General features: G+C 35.6%; 1 protein-coding gene across 1 annotated transcript in view; it reads right to left on the minus strand.

Annotated features, from left to right (window-relative positions):
- Positions 1-18066, minus strand: part of LOC150081645 (uncharacterized) — a 981095-nt gene that overhangs the window by 476547 nt on the left and 486482 nt on the right. The window contains exons 25-26 of the mRNA XM_090380575.1: positions 12036-12136; positions 3144-3344 (exon numbers count right to left, since the gene is read on the minus strand). Coding sequence (XP_090236701.1) covers positions 3144-3344; positions 12036-12136 — 302 coding nt within the window. The remainder of the gene's footprint in view (positions 1-3143; positions 3345-12035; positions 12137-18066) is intronic.

Genomic DNA, 18066 nt, shown 5'->3' on the forward strand with positions numbered 1-18066 from the left:
TCTCAAAAGTACCCTCAGGGTTTTCAGGTAATACTTGAAAGCTCCAATAAGAGTCTAGTGTACAGTCCCTGGAGTGTCTCCCCATGGCAGTAAGGGATGGAGGGTCATCGGGCAGGGGACCAGGTGTCCCCCAAAAACACACACACACACACACACACACACACACACACACACACACACACACACACACACACACACACCACCAGCTTTGGCACATGCCTTACAGACGAAACCACAGCATATAAAGGAAACCCTGGACACCACCTGAAAAACAAAAATACTTTGTCCTCGTTGCACACAATGTATTCTCCAAATTCAAATTCTACATTCCCTATACAGGTAGTACCTGACTTGACGAGTTAATTTGTTCCTAGTGAGTGCTCGTAAAGCGGGAATTTATTTCCCATAGACAATGTTAAAAACAGGAGTTACATTCTCAATAATGAAATTAGTTTATGTTTAAACAATTATTGATTTACCAAAGAAATGAAAACATAGCCTGTAAAATCAAGCAAATTATAATAATAAAGAAATTATTTATGATTTACAAATGTTAAAGAATGTGTATCCTTCATCATCATTGACTAAATGCACACTCTTTGATCACCCATTGTTGGTTTGTTGCACAAGGAGGAGTCTTCTTCAGAAACGCTTCAAGAGGCATTTGTTTCCAAGATAATCTCTTCTCTTCTCTTTATAAATTTCACGATAGCATGCATAAGCATTTTTCATGAACAAATTGCAACTAACTAAACGACACGTACAAGTGAGATTGCAACTAACATGATTTGTGCGGAGTAACAAGTTTATGAAGCTTAAAAGAAAAAAAAAGGATGAAGAGAAATTTATTTGTGTTTTTTATATGATATATGCAGTGAAGGGGAAACACATTTTTATATGCAGTGAAGGGGAAACACATTTTTATATGCAGTGAAGGGGAAACACATTTCATCCTAATAACATAAAAACCCACACAATTCCAGCTATTGATATTTTTTCTCGTAAACCGGGGAACTCGTAGAGTGAAAATTTGTAAAGCAGGAACTGCCTGTATCTGCATGACACCATGTCTCTGAGATCCCAACAATATCCGCCTTTGATATCTTGGCCAGCACTTCAAATTCATCAAATTTATTTACTATGCTCTTACCATTTGTGTACATACAAGTATACATGCATTGTGTATTTACTTTTCCATGATGACTCACTGCAGTTAAATCCCCAGCACCTTGCTTACCAGACTGCTGCTCATTCGAATAAAAGGAGTGCAAGAATCACTTTCATCTTTGCCTGTGGCTATTGTAAATCTATTAGTCTGTGAATTCCTAACCCCAAGCTAGCAGTTTTCTGACCCACCTAACATAGCATCAGCAAATACAGCCAGGTCTCGCATAACGAGAGTTCGATTAATGATTTTTAGTTAACGCTATTTGAAAAATTATACCACTTTTCACTTTACACAATGTAAATTTCCAGTTAGCGCGATTTTTTTTTTTTTTTTAATGCGATAGTTGAAAAACATTTGAATCACGCGTTAAGCTTACCGCAAGTCGTACGGTCAATAAACAAACGTTTGCCTGCTGTCCGCCTCGGTGTGTTCCATCAATCATCAGAAGAAGACATGTTACTTGTTTGTCTCCTGCTAATAAAGTCAATGCATACTTGCATAAAAATTCAAATTTTTAAGTAAGCCAAATGAAAATGTTACCGCGAAGGAGATAACGGTAAAAGAATTAGATGAAATCTTTCGTATTGCAGAGAACCTCAAACAAAAGGCTTGGGGTTTTCTGCGATATTTATTTCACCAGGGCCCAGAGAAGATTGTTGTCGGCTATTGGAAATTGATTGATGAAAAGAGAAAGTCAACACTGTTCAAATATTTCCGCAACAGTCATTTCTTCATTGTGTATTTTATGTCAGAGGTTCCCAAACTTTCTTGGTTCATGGCACCCTTAGTGTCTCAGTAATTTTTTCAAGGCTCACCCAGACCAAAAGAAATACCTAACAGTTCCGTTTAGTAGTTAGGTCCAAACAACTTAATAAGAAATGCTGAAACTGTAAACTACCTTGAGCTAGTAGTTCGCGCGGTTTCCGACAGATGTCGAGTATTGCTGTGTTTCCCTCAAAAATTAAAAATATTCCGCGGTGCGCAGTTTGGGAATCACTGTTTTATGCTATAAACATTTAATTCCATAATTATTTTCATTATCTTTTACATTGTATACAGTTAAAAAGTTATTTAAAAGGTATTTTTAAAATTCTTTATGGACATTCCAGAAGGTCAAGGACCAATTATAATTTTTCCTATTGATTATTATATTCGATTAACGCGTTTCCGTTTTGCGCGATGTGCTCGCAGGACGAATTAATCGTGTTAATTGATGCCAGCCTGTATTCACACACCCTTTCTATTTAAGCTTAACCCATCCCTGTTGAAGCAGTCTCTCCTGTTAACAAGCAGAGACCACACTGAGAAAAATTCTAGCCCACGAGCCTTGCAGAATCTTTTTAGGGCCGAATGATTCATAAGGCTCTCATCATATACTCTCTCCTATCATATCTGGGCAGAATTGCAGCCACTTTCAAATTTAACTCTTAACTCACAACTTTTTTCAACATTGAGGTGAACTTCTTAAGTAAATCCATAGATCTTCTACTATTAAAGTCATTAGTGCTGTGTACAACAATATCACCATTTGTGTCTTTAAAAATCTAACTCTAATACTGGATCTAAATCTAACTGAAATATTGGAATTGGACAGAATCTGTCCAATTCCAATATGCAAATAAGATCTGGATATCTCAACTCAAGAACTGGGCAAAATCTGACTCAAGTTCTGGACAAAATCTGACTCAATTCTGAACAAAATCTGACTCAAGTTCTGGACAAGAATTCTGTACAGTTCCTGTTTATATTAGACAAATTACGAAATATGCAGATCTTATAACAAATAAGATCTCGATATTTCGTAGTTTGCCTAATATTAACAGGAACCTGACAGAATTCTTGTTTTATATACTTTTCAGGAAACATATACTACATTATCATAAGTGGGGATATTTGCTAATTTTTAATTTTGAAAAAATAAATATTAAATTACAACAACAATTACTAAGCAAGGATGAAAAGGTATGACACTTACAAGGACATACACTACAAAATCTTCACTCTCTTTAACTTTGTAGAAAAAACGTAGCTCTGTTGGTCTCCCTATTACATCATTAGTAACAACACCCTTCACTAGTATTGATTTAATTATAAAAACTTGACCTAAATCAACTGTAACATAAGTAAACGGTTCCTGTTGTCCACACCATCCAGTTGCACTGTTCAGCCTAATATTCTGGAGAGGTTAAAAAAAAAAAAAATTAATAATACTGAAAACCTTTTTTGGGTAATAAAAATACATACACTAATATTTTATGTAATTTTTTTGTTTAATGTTGCTTGAAAATGAACTGGATCAGTTGCAGATATTGTCTGAAAATGTTAACTAAATTTGATACTTTTAAATATTTAAAGTTTGGGACTGTAGAGCAGAAATCCAGGAGTTAATTGTAAACTGGTGGGAAGGGGGTCAAAAGTGATTGATGATGAAAAAGAATTAGGGGCTATGATATAATCAGATATGAATTTTATAAATTACTATAAAATGGGCAGCTAGGAAAGCACATAGTGTCTTGTCTATTATTTATAGGACCTTTACAAGTAGGTTTGTTTGCTTTTTGGTTTTTAGGAGCATTAGCAACTAAGGCCATATTGCTCTGGGAATATGTGGTGGTCATTCCCTGACCTTTCCGCATCCTACAATTTGGTGGTGACGGGCTCTTTACAAGTAGGGAAAACGATTTAATTGTCTCTCTGTATAAGATGATGATGACGATGCATTTGGAATAATGATTTCAAGTATGGGGGCTGCACCTAAAAATAGGAGAGCACTACAGTATAGGATTGCAAGTAGGGTGAACAGCTTGGTGAGGAGTGCTAATCAATGTTCATATGAAACATCTTAGAAGAGTGCTTCTCTTCTAAGATGTATCCTGCTTGGATACAAAGCTCAGAGGCCAGGTATCTTAAGAGAGATTTGATTGAGTATATAAGCCTCTGAGGTGGATAAATAAATTACAAGCATGGGAGAAATGAAACAGCTGAGATGAAAGGATTTCCCTTCTGTAAAATTTATCATTGACTTATTATTAATATAATTTATAGAATCATACATTTCACAGAAGTTTTCCTCTCTATTTCTCTGGCAATTATAACATCACCAAGAAACACCAAAAGACAAAAATGTTCTCCCGGTATAAGACAATGGCAAGACTGATTTCAAGCCTGGAGACTTCATCTAAAAAAATTGATCTCTTGATTCTTGAATGCATATAGAATTTACTCTGATTGTTGCATTCATAATGTAGACAATTTTTCCAATTTCATTCAATGCTTAATTCACTGATTATTTACTGCTTAATTTTATTATTAATTCTTTCAATGGTTGCTAATTTTTGCTCAACCTTGGCAGCAGGCCTTGACTAAATTGTATCTTGATCTAATTGCATGTACATTTTAGAACAGCCTCCGTAGCCGAGTGGGCAGGAGCGGGAGTGCAGTAGCACACGCTCTTTGAGTAGACCGGGGTTCAAGCCCCTGACTGCTGAATACGGTCGATTTGCCAACCCGCACTGGACCAGCGTGGCAGATTATGGTCCATTTCCCTCAGCATGAATTGTTGAGGAGGCTTCCATCCTGCAGTGGGTTGATAATGGCTGCACTTTACTTTTACTTTTTTAGTACATAGAAAAAATGTATTTCTATGTACTAGCTGTATTTTTGTATGAATTACATCTTTGGTAAATACTTAATAGTACTCTTTTGTCTTAGTTGTCTTTATGGCTTGCTTTTATTGATCAGAATTCTATATCTGGGTTTGTAATTTGTCTTATTCTAAACATTAGTGGCCCTATGAATTTTACAGTTTCTCCAAATTTAAACAGTAGTTATTTATGCTCTTCAAGAAGTTTCCTTTCAAGCAATTATGATCTGTTTTGTTGGCCCTTAACAGATTCATCACCAATTAAAATCTCACTATCAAGAAATTTATAGGGTTAGTGGGATAAGAGAATTTTTTTCAGATACTGTTTTGAGTTTTTCTGCATATTGCATCCAACTGCCTGGTATAATCACATTCTACATTTTAAGAATGTTCCTATAAATTGTTCTATTGGCACCAAGTTTTCTAATTCAGTCCGTTGTTAACCCTCCACCTTTAACTTCTATTTTTTTGAATGGGTTTAAAGATATTTTTATAGACTTCCTGACATTCTGTCATTAGGTACGATTTAATTCCAAATTTTTGTCTTAAGTTTGTTTATTTTTAATTCTGGACATTGGGTGACTCTGTTTAACAAGATTTTTTTGTCTGATTTTGTTTCTTATTTAGTAAAATATACAGAGTTACTTTACTTCCAAAAAAAACCAAATCTCAGTGGTGCCACTGATATGGTCTTCTTCTTGTTCACCTTTTCTCCAAATTTTGTAAAAGATCCTCTTAAATTCTGTAAAAAAAGATCTTTTTCCAAATTCTGAAACAGTTCCATTTTTAATCAAATTTTTTCTTCTAATCTTAGTTTTGTTCACTCTGGTCTCAGTATTAATTGTCTTCAGCAATTAACTGAGTGAATTTATTATTTTTTTTAAATACAGCAGACTCTCAATTAACCAGGAAGCAGATTAACTGGGACACTTCAAGACTCTAAATTAAAAAAAATAATAATAATCAATCAGAAATCATAAAATTCAAGTAATAACTAGAATAAGTATAAACAGATATTTTGCAAGTCGTAAATAAGTGACAAGCAGCATTATAAGTCATCATTGAGAGATTAGTGTACCTATTATCTTGCAATCCCCACTGTCTTCACATCCGCTGCTCAAAAAAAAAAAAAAGAGAGAAGAAATGTTTAGTTTGTTTTAGTGTGTCGTGTTAATTGCTGTGTTCCGTTGCAGCGCAAAAAGAAATTTTGTTTCATTATTTATGTCAGGGATGTCGGAATTTTTTTTTATAGCATCTTTTTTTTTTTTTTGTTTAGAAATCACGAAAATGATGGACAAACGCAAAAAAGAGGTGTGTTTTCAGTTAAACAAAAACTTTAAATTATTCAAAAGTTTGAAAACGGTGCATCTGTTAAATCTCTAAGGAATCATTATAATAAGGATGTATCAAAATGGCCACACATTAACAAGTATCACGCGGAATTTAGATTTGTCAATAATAATATAGTAGCAATATGTTATTAGTCATTAATGAGTTACGTAAAACTCAACGAAGTAAGAAGTCCTGGAATGTATCTGTTACATATGTCGGGGATTTTTGTAGTTTTGGATTAACCGGGAAATCAATTATCCGGGATTTGTTTTTTTACCATCTGCCCCGGAAAATACAAAAATACTGCATATACTAAACTTTACACAAGTGAACTGTTTCAAGCATTCTGATCAAGATAGCTTTTCAAACATTATATATGCTTGCCTCCATACATACAGACTACAAACATGCTCATTATGTTTACCACAGGACTTATGGTTATACTACAGAGGAAGTCATGCTGTTCACCAGCAAAAATCCAAGTTTAGTCCACATTATCCATATAATGTGGACAGAACAAGCATCAGAAGGCTTGCAGATTGGTCTACATCTTTCAATCTGATAGCCTTTGGCAGTAATGTAATTGGCTACTAATGCATGTATGTGTCACTTCTTTGGCAGTAGCAACAATGATGTGAGGTCACATGAAAATTTTTTTTTTTTAAAAAAATTTCACAAATAAACATATTCATAAATTTATTGTATATGACAAAAGCAAAAAAATAACAATCAAGAAGTCTGATTATAACTGATTATAGAAAAAGACCAAAGATGAGGTGGGTTGATGAAATTTGCTAGTGTACAATGGTAACAGAAAGCATAAGACTGCAGTTAGAAACTTGCTGAGGAGGACTACATCCTCAGTGGATCAACAATGGCTGAAGATGACGATGAGAGAAATTTTGAGTTGGTCTTGATCAGCATGCTTGGCCACAAATAATGGGTTCAAGCCTGTATGCTGTCACGAATATTGCACAGTTTGTTGGTGACTGCAGAACAGAAAATTCCAGTTGCCCTCAATTTCATATATATTCATTATGACTATGTATATAATAAAGTATATAGTCACAATAAATATATAAACTCTTTTGGTCTCGGCCATTCTGAAAATAAGCAGAAATTTATTTATTTATTATGTTTTAAAGTTAAGGGACTACAATAAATGTTGGTACAATCCATGTTCTTTTGCCTGTGTTTTATCCTCATCACTTTGTTATTATTCATAATATATATACACTCGGTACCAATATTGTCCCTGACATTTCATTCTTTTATATATATTTGTATATATATATATATATATATCTCATATAGCCTATGTGATATATATATATATATATCATCATCATCAGCCATTTTCAATCCACTGCAGGATGAAGGCCTCTCCAGCAACTTTCCAGTTCCTTCTGTTTTGAGCACTGGCCATCCATTTACTACTCAAAAACTCATGAATTTGTCTTTGTCTTCCAGGTTTTCTTCTAGCTCCTCTTGGGTACCATTCTGTTATTTTCTTAGTCCATCTGTCATCATGTCTTCGAGCTATGTGTCCTGCCCAAGACCATTTTAGTTCTTTGGTTTTGATAAGAATGTCCTTTACTTGAGTTAATCCATGTGTTTCTCTTCTTATCTAACAGTCTGATTCCAAATATAACTCGTTCCATTCTTCGCTGTGTAGTTCTCAGCTTCTCTTCCATTCTTTTGGTGAGTGCCCAAGTTTCACTTCCATAAGTCATGGTGGGGAGTATACATTGGTTCATTATTTTACGTTTCAGACAAACTGGGATATTGCTCTTCAGTACGTGACTATATTTCCTGAATGCTATCCATCCAAAATTTATTCTTCTCTTGACTTCCAGCCATTTATCATTATTACAGCTAATAACTTGTCCCAGATAAGTATGTGACTCCACCTTTTCAATTACTGCTCCTCCAATCATTATTTCCCTTTCTGTGGCATACTTGTTCATCATTACTTTTGTTTTAGCCATATTCATCTTTAGTCCAAAATCCTTACTAACTCTGCATAACTGATTAAGATTTTCCTCTAATTCTTTGGGATCGTGGCTTATGACCACAATGTCATCTGCAAATCGTAAATGGTTTAGGTACTCTCCGTTCACATTGACTCCTTTCTGCGACCAGTCTAATCTTCTGAAAGCTTCCTCAAGGGCAGCAGTAAACAGCTTCGGAGATATTGTGTCTCCTTGTCGAACTCCTTTCTCAATTTTAAATTTCCTACTGTCTTTGTCTAGTCTAATAAAGGAGGTAGCACTCTCATATATTTTCTTCAAAATCATAATATATGGGGTATCTATGCCTTGTCTTTCCAGTGCCTGAAACATTGCCTTATGCTGTATGGAGTCAAATGCCTTTTCATAATCCACAAATGCCAGGCATAATGGTTCATTTGCTTTCTCCATTAGCTGTGATATTACGTGAAGGTGATCCATAGTTGAGAATCCTATCCTAAAACCAGCTTGCTCTTTCAGTTGATTCTCATCAAGTATTTTTTCTAAGATATATATATATATCACATAGGCTATCCAAATATATTGTAACTTAAGCACTGGCTATTATGTCTGTTGCCATGTGCTGACTGGAAGTGGAAGAATGAATGGGAAACATGGCTGAAGCATAGAAACATATGTTCTCAATTCATGCATAAAAGATGTTGCTTGTTTCATTTCTTTTTGTTATCACTTCACTAAAATACAAATAATGAATTATTATTATTTGCTTATTACATTAACCACACAGCAGAAACATTATATAGATATTTTATTTCAACTGTTACTAAAATCCAGGAAGAAATAAGTAAACTGCATTAAAAGCATTGACAGCATATACAGTAAGTCCCCGAGTTACGTAACTTCGGACTTAGGTAAAAATGTTTTCGTTCAAATTTTTTTTTAGGTATGTAAAATTTAAAACAGTAAAAAAAAATGATAAATAAAATAATAATAATAACATGCAATCAAACACAAAACGCACAAATGTACAAGTGATATACGGAGTTTGAGATACGAACTCCGTGAGATAGTGAGATACGAAGATCAAGTTTACCACCCATTTATAATAGATTGTAACTAACAGGATTGTAACTAACCAGAAACTGCAAATCAAGTTGTTTTTATTGTTTTATGGTAATGACCTCCAGAAATGTGCTTTAGTAAAATGTGAGCATGTCAGCTTGCGTGAGGTGATAATAGTGTGTTTCCACCTTAGCGAATGTGAAGTTCTTTACAGAAAATTTCATTTTGACGTTATCATAGTGCCAACTAAGAGAATAAGTGACGGTGGTACTAGTAAATCTACCAAGAAAAGGAAAGTTATCGATTTGGGTCAGAAAATTAAAATAATAAGGATGTATGAAAATGGTCAAACATTAACAAGTATCGCATGGAATTTAGATTTGTTAATGTCAACAGTGAACATAATAATAAAGGACAAAGACAGAATACTAGAAGTGGTACCAATAAAGTCAACTATAAAAACTAAGGCTACGAAATACATATCAGTTTTTACAGTACACATTTTGCCACTCTGGCTACTTCACCAAGATAAAGTTTTTAATTGAACTAATTAAAAATATATAACTAGTTTTCTATATACAGGGTGATTTGCTACCAGTGCGACAAACTTGCAGGAGGTGTAGGGGGCACAAATACGAATCGGAATCACATAGCATTGCAGGGTCCGAAATACCTTCGTCATGCAGTAGAGGACGTTGAAGGGGAGGTCGCGTGAACAGCGATCCCGCTGGAAGTCAGTATTTGCGAACTGGGTCCTGAGGCAGTAGAATGTACGAGTATTCAAGCGTTGAACTGGCCGACATGCACCTCGCGTATGGAGCAGCAATGTTTCCCGCACAGGCGTGCTCCTCATCATACGATTTTCGATGTGTGCACAGAAGGTTACGTAAGACTGGTTGTTTCACGAGAGGTACCATGAATCGAGAGCGAAAGACAAGGACGCCAGACAATGAGGAGAATGTCCTACATCTTGCAGAAGGCAATCCGAGTAAGAGTACTCGAGCGATAGGCCAACGATTAGGTATTTCCCAATCCACTGTATGGAGGATACTGTCAACAAACCAAATGAGTTCATATCATCTGCAACTCGTCCAATCATTGGAGCCTGCGGATTATCCACTCCGGATGACTTTATCCATCCTACTGCCTCGGGAACCGGTTCGCAAATGCTGACTTCCAGCGGGATCGCTGTTCACGCGACCTCCCGTTCAACGTCCTCTATCGCATGAAGAAGGCATTTCGGACCCTGCAATTCTATGTGATTCTGATTCGTCTTTGTGCCCCCTACACCTCCTGCAAGTTTGTTGCACTGGTAGTGAATCACCCTGTATATATAACTAATATATAAAAAATATATAGTTAATTAATTGAAAAGTATAAAACTATTTTTCTTCATTCTTCTCAGGATATTATGTGGTTTTGTAATTTTGGCATGTTAGGAATATAGTAGCAATATTTTATTAGTCATTCCTGAGTTATGTAAGACTCAACTTACGTAAGAAGTCCTGGAAATTATCTCTTACATATTTCAGGAGCTTACTGTACTATGATTGTTTAATTTATTAAATTATAGAAATGTGTGAAATGCAACACCTGACGGCGCCTCCATAGTCAGATGGGCAGGATGGAGGATACTGTCAACCTCCACTATCCTCCACTGTATGGAGGATACTGTCAACAAACCAAATGAGTTCATATCATCTGCAACGCATCCAATCATTGGAGCCTGCAGATTATCCACTCCGGATGACTTTATCCATCCTACTGCCTCGAGAACCGGTTCGCAAATGCTGACTTCCAGCGGGATCGCTGTTCACGCGACCTCCCGTTCAACGTCCTCTATCGCATGAAGAAGGCATTTCGGACCCTGCAATCCTATGTGATTCTGATTCGTCTTTGTGCCCTGCAAGTTTGTCGCACTGGTAGTGAATCACCCTGTATTTATAACTAATATATAAAAAATATATAGTTAATTAATTGAAAAGTATAAAACTATTTTTCTTCATTCTTCTCAGGATATTATGTGGTTTTGTAATTTTGGCATGTTAGGAATATAGTAGCAATATTTTATTAGTCATTCCCGAGTTATGTAAAACTCAACTTACGTAAGAAGTCCTGGAAATTATCTCTTACATATTTCAGGAGCTTACTGTACTATGATTGTTTAATTTATTAAATTATAGAAATGTGTGAAATGCAACACCTCACAGCGCCTCCATAGTCAGGTGGGTAGGAGCAGCAGTGCGTAGCACACGCTTCTTGATTAGACCGGGATTTGAGCCCATGACCAATAAATACAGAGGATGCGGAAAGGTCAGGGAATGGCCACTGCATATCCCCGGAGTAATATGGCCTTAGTTGCTAATGCTCCTAAAAACCAAATAACAACAACAGCAACACCTGAAATACATGTTGCATTTCAAACAATGTTCATTATAAAGCATTACAAAACACAGAGTGAGTATAACATTGAAAGGTAGGTGCAGAGTGAAGTGAAAACAATTACTTTTATATATTTTTAGTTAATCAATTAGTTATTTAATTTTTGTTTATGTTAATCACAGAAAAATAAAAATAATTAATTAATTTAAAAAATAAAAATCTAATGTGCCTAAAATGCAATGTATGTATTGAGTACTTTAACTAATGTGTTGATTTTTGGAATGGAATTGTGATTTCGGCAAATTTGAAATTTCAAACTTTTTTTTATTTGACTTATTTTGTTTCTTCAGAAATGAAAAATCAGTTTCAACTCTGCTCAGTTCTAAAAAGTTTTTAAATAGCCATTAAGCTAACAAATCATCACAAATTAAAATATACATTTGGTAAATTTTGCTTACAACTAATGATATTGGTATACCTTTGCCTCATAATTACTCCTTTGTGAAGTTGCAGTGATGGCAGTATCTGGAATTTCACCCGAAATTAAACCAAGTGGCTTTATTACTTTGCATTCAGTATCTAGAAAATATTAAATCCAAAATAAATTTAAAATTATATTAATAAATAAATAAAAATATTAATGCTAGAACTATGGAAAATTTTAAAGGTATGCAATACACTCCGATAGATGAGGAGCAAAGCCTCAATAAATGAGTGGAGAAAAACAAATCCACAAAGCCTAATAAAGTGAAGAACAAGCTGAGTTTAAAAAAAATAAATAATAAGTAAGTGTGTGTGTGTGTGCGTGCATGTGTGTGTGTGTGTGTGTGTGTGTGTGTGTGTGTGTGTGTGTGTGTGTGTGTGTACGTGTGCATACAGAGGATGTGGTCTGCTTAATTTATTACCAACAATATTGCACCAGACTCTTGCTGGGCCCCTACTATTACAAGATGCAGATTTTCTTGTTCGAAAATACTTTATTTCAGAGTTATTACATTAAACATTTAAATCGGCATGCAAAGAATAGGAAACCTTAATTTTTAGGTTCACTTACTGATTTTGCAATAATTTTTCAGTCACATTCTTGCACTTCAATATTGGCCTTAACTAGTTGAATTTGACTGCTAAACATACAAAGTATTCCCACAGTCATACAGATTGCTGCACAGCCACATTCTATTTATCACTGCAGTTCTGCGCTTTCCAGAATTACTGTTTCATATATATCATCACACTCTTCAAATGACCCTATAGGAAGTAATTTTGATGAGGGGGTTAACATTGAATGATCATCATGTTGGCCAAGCAATGAGACCTCTCCAACCTATCCATCAGAGTGAATAGGTTCCATCACGATGGACCCTGCTTGTTGGCTGAAATGAGTGGGAGTAAAATCTTGCATGTCATTTCTTGTCTACACAAGAATATCTTCATACAATCACAGAAAAGTAACTTCCAAAACGTGTTGGTAAGCTTGGCAGTCATTCATCTTTGAAGAACATGTGGCTTGCTTAATTTATTACCAACAATACTGCACCAGATATTAATATGATTGCTCTTGCTGGGCCCCTACTATCACAAGATGCAGATTTTTTTAAACCCAGTACGTAAGTTGATCATGTGCAAAAAATCTCTTCATCAATATACAGTATCCGACTCACAGAACTAGGATTTTGAATGATGGCAGAGGAGCCATTGACAGAAATATTGCTGAGAGTAGTCTGCTGGAATCAAGGACTGAACTTTCTGCAGGTCAGACAGGTACAACTGCTGTCACCGAATCAAGAAATGTGGGAAATGGATATGTGGAGAAGCCACAGAGCAGCACTAATTAGTCATGTACTTTTCCGTGGATCTTACACAATGTCAAAAATTTAATTTCATCTTCGAAGCCTATGGTAGTGCAGTTACACTGGCAATCCTCCAGTGTAACAAAATATACTGCTTTCTGCCAAACACCTATCGACAACTACAAATGTTTTACAGTTTGGCAATCTTCTATTAGACAAGTTTTTATGTCATAATCATCTTGCTTCAAGTGAATTTCCTAGAATGTGATCACATGTGAGCTGCACACCTGCACATTCAATACTGGAAAATGAAGCACTGCTGTGAAATTAAACAATGTTATCAACAAACAAGCCAAACTGAATTACTAATATTTATACATGGAAACAAGTAGATGTGCTGCATATGTGGACATACAGTATGCTAGCTTTTAGAGGGAGGGAAGGAAGAACAAGCAAAGGAATCTCTTTCATTTTGAAATTGCATTCTTTCAAAAAAGCAATTTTTGAAAGAATGCAATTTGAAAGAAATAACTCCATTCCTTTCATTCCATGTTAAGGATGCAGCTTTGAAGGATTGTTGTAAATCATTTTCATGTGTAAATCTAAATCTAAAAACACTTTATAATAAATCTAAAAACATAATAAATCTAAAAACACTATTTCTCTGAAATAAAGTGTTTTTAGATTTATTCATACAATAAGTGGTCACTTTATTAGATAACCTACCTAATGGCATGCAGGTCTGTCCCCCCTCAAGCCGGCAGAACTGCAGCCATGAGAGGAAACCATTTCTATGATCTGTAACATATAAATTTGTGCGCCCAGGAGTCCACTTCTCTCTATAAATTCTGTGTAAACAGATTCCACTTCTCTCAAAAAAAAAAAAAAAAAAGAGAAGATATTAATAAAGTGTAGTTATAGAGTACTCAAGCACCAGGATTCATCAGACCAGGTAATGTTTTTCCAATCCGCCACTCTCCAGTACTGATGTTCTTGAGTGTTCTAAAACCACATTTTATTGATATTTTCTCATTTTTTGTTGAGAGAAGTGGACTCATTAGCATTAGTAGAGACATATGATGCAAGAAAGCAGGCTTACACAGCATCAGCAAAAAAAAAAAAAAAAAAAAAAAACACCTCCATTTCACCCCTCCATTCGTTCGAAATACCTGTCCAGCTGAGCCTTAAATTTATTTAGGCTATCAACTTCCACAACAAGGGATGGAAGTCTGTTCCACCAACCAACAACCGTTGGCTAAAGGCAAATTTCTGCACATCTATCCTATATCTTTCTTTCCTCAATCTGAATTTATGCCCTCTCAAGTGATTATTCTGAGCAAGAGGAAGAATCCCATCGGCATTGAGCATGCTCAAACCATTCAAGGCTTTATACACCTCTATCAGATCACCTTGTTGTATGGCTTTTATCCCTGTTTTTGATTACATGGGGTATATCCGACATAGTTTTCCACGTACTTCTGAAACATTCTACGCGCGCGTGTGTAAAATATTTATATCCAAGGTTAAAGCCAGATGGCAAACAGAAGAAGAGGCAATGTTAGCAGGCTTAAATCGAACTTCGTAGGTCATCAAGTAAAAATATAAATCAGACTCTATCAACAATTCCCTCACAGGACTTAGCTGCATTTAGGGCTAAAGCCTCAAGCTGCGAGCAAATTTAGACTATGTATATATTAAGTGCAATAGCATCATTAATACACAGCCATTTCTGAATAAACAGAATATTTATAAGGCGGCATTGTTTTAAGTTATATCTCATATTGGGAATACTTTCACAACGAGTTGCCATGATATTGCACTACTTCGAATAAGTAGTTTTACTTATCCTAGGTCAAGAGAATAGCGTGGGTGCTGCAGTAATTCAAAGCCACTCTGGCACATTATCACCGCCACCAAAGATGGTGGTGGTAACAGCCGTGTCAATCGGTGCATTGTCTCACAGAAGACAGATAGCTTCGGTTAACATTCCATGCCTTTTCACCTCCAAAGCATCACATAATTTTTCAAAAGATTTCTGTAGTATTCTCCGGTAAGTGTGGAATCATGAAATAGATAATCTGCTGGGATAACTCCTTTTCTGTCCCAAAACAAGGACAACAGCACCATCTTCACAGATGGAGTGGTATTTTGTCTTTTTAGGAGATAGGGAGGAGGTCTGCTTCCACTGCTTTGACATGTCTTTAGTCTCTGGATCATACTTGTACACCCAGCATTCGTCATTTGTCACCAACTGCTCAAAAAAGTTCTCAACATCTGCATTACACAAATCCAACATTGCATTCAATATTGCTTCTGCAAAGGTGTCGGAAATCTTTCTTAGACATGTGCAGATGGTCATGTAAAATGCTGTGGGCAGACCCATAACTAATTCCCACTGCATTTGCAATGAGATTAATTGTCACACATCTGTCACTCAGCACCAGCTGCTCAACCTTTGCAACCATCTCAGTGTCTGTGGATGTTGATGGCCCTCCTTTTGGCTCGTCAAAGACACTTGTACAACTGCATTGGAACTTCCATTTCCACTTTTTTACAGTGTCATAGGATGGACAATTCTGCCCATACACAGCTTTCATTTCCTGATTTCATCGATTTCCTGAGATTTCTTGCCCTGCAAATGCAGCAACTTCGTCACTCAATACTTTACTTTGTCAACCATAGTGTCCTTCCTCGGATTCCGGGCTCCACCTCTGGTGTACGATCACCTATGGAATGAAATTTCACATGTTAATTATTGAATATGTAGACAATTTATATTAAAAATGTCATCTTCCTACTGATGTTTTTTCAAGGTCAGGGTACAAACTTTTTTATACCCCCTCGCATTGAGATGTAAAAAGCCTTGAATGGTTTGAGCATGCTCAATGCTGATGGGATTTTTCCTCTTGCTCAGAATAATCGCCTGAGAGGGCATAAATTCAAATTGAGAAAAGACAGTTGTAGGATAGAAGTGCGAAAGTTTGCCTTTAGCCAGCGGGTGGTTGATTGCTGGAACAAACTTCCATCTGTTGTTGTAGAAGTTGATAGCGTAAACTGATTCAAGGCAGAACTAGACAAACATTTGGAGCAAGTGGATGGGTGAAATGAGAAGGGGATATGTGCGTGCGTGTGTGCGTGTGTGTGTGTGTGTGTGTGTGTGTGTGTGTGTGTGTGTGTGTGTGTGTGTGTTTGGCTGATGCCATATACACTTGCTTTCTTGCATCATGTGCCCTTGCTAATACATGTATATGGATTAAAGCATAGAAACAATATGGACACTCCATGTGGAAATCATAGCAAGAAAGTATGAATAAAGCAGACACTAATTTCACTGTAATATTAGTATTAATAAAATTTTTTATTAAAATATGGTTTATTTAAAAATATAATAATTATCAAATTATTTATTATTTTTTTAAATAAACTAGTATTATTTTATTTGACCAGCATTTTAGAGAAAATACTAGGTGAGAATATTCTGGACCTCATCATTACTCACGAACCAGATGACATCACAGGGATTAAAGAGAGGAATCATTGGCAGGCAGTGATCATGCAGTCGTTAATTGGAAGATGAAGAAAGATTTCACAGTAGTGAAAGGAAAAGGCATAGGTTTTAATTTAGAAGAGGTGTTATGACAGTTTAAGGTGCTATTAGTATCTATTAATTGGATGAATTGCAGAGTGAGGGCAAATACACTTGAATTATGGAATATCTTTAAAGCAAAAACTACAGAAGCCATGAATGCATACATACAATTAAAAACCAAGGATCTGGGAGTTACGATAAGTGCAGATATGAAGTTTTTCTGCGTTGTGTAAACAGGCAGCCAGGAAAGCATTGGTGTCCTATCAATGATTTATTGAATATTATTCTGCAGGAGTAAGAAAATCCTACTATATAAGACAACTATAAGACAGCATTTGGAATACTGTGTCCAAGTATGGAGAACTCAACTGAAAAAAAGACATAAAGCTTCTTGAAAGCGTCCAAGGACGGGCAACTTTCATGGCGAGATATGCAAAATGGTGACTATATGAGGAAATACACCAATTATGTGAGCTACAGAGTTTGACAACCAGGCATCTCAGAGACAGAAATGACCAAAAGACACATTGAATTCTTTTACAAAGGGTGATATTCTTATTGGCTATGCTGTAGTAGGTTTCCTTTACTGAACACAAACAAAACTTATCTCCCTATTCGAGCTCCATTTGTTACTGAAAAGTAACAAATCTTAGAGAATAAAATGTAACAACTTTCAATATTATTACAGTCCTTTTCAGAGAGACAATTATTATAAGATATATTAATGCTAAGCAGAGCTGGAAGGATGGTGGTGCCTTCTGAAATTAGACGAACGCTAATACAAAATGTTATAGTTGGTCTGACTCACGACATAAAATGTAACCAGCAATTGCAAGGAAAGTTTTAACTTTAAAAAGAAAGTACACATTCCCACTACCTCACAGAAAAAATGTGCTTTGTTTTTGTCTAAAAAGTATTACGTGATTAATGTATTCCAGGGCACACCTTGTTTATTCCTTTAGCTGTTGTTGCTATTTTACTTGTGATTTCATAGCAATGAAAAGGATGTCAACTGCTGTTGTTTACGAAAATTATAACTGAATATATTGCCATAATAATTCATTTTCATTTCCATTCTCAAAGGGAAAATGTTTTTTTGTTAGTTTCCCATGTGAAATTGCTGTGTACAA

Source organism: Mastigoproctus giganteus, chromosome 8 (assembly GCF_048544385.1).
Source record: "Mastigoproctus giganteus isolate SK-2022 chromosome 8, ASM4854438v1, whole genome shotgun sequence".
Taxonomy (NCBI): domain Eukaryota; kingdom Metazoa; phylum Arthropoda; class Arachnida; order Uropygi; family Thelyphonidae; genus Mastigoproctus; species Mastigoproctus giganteus.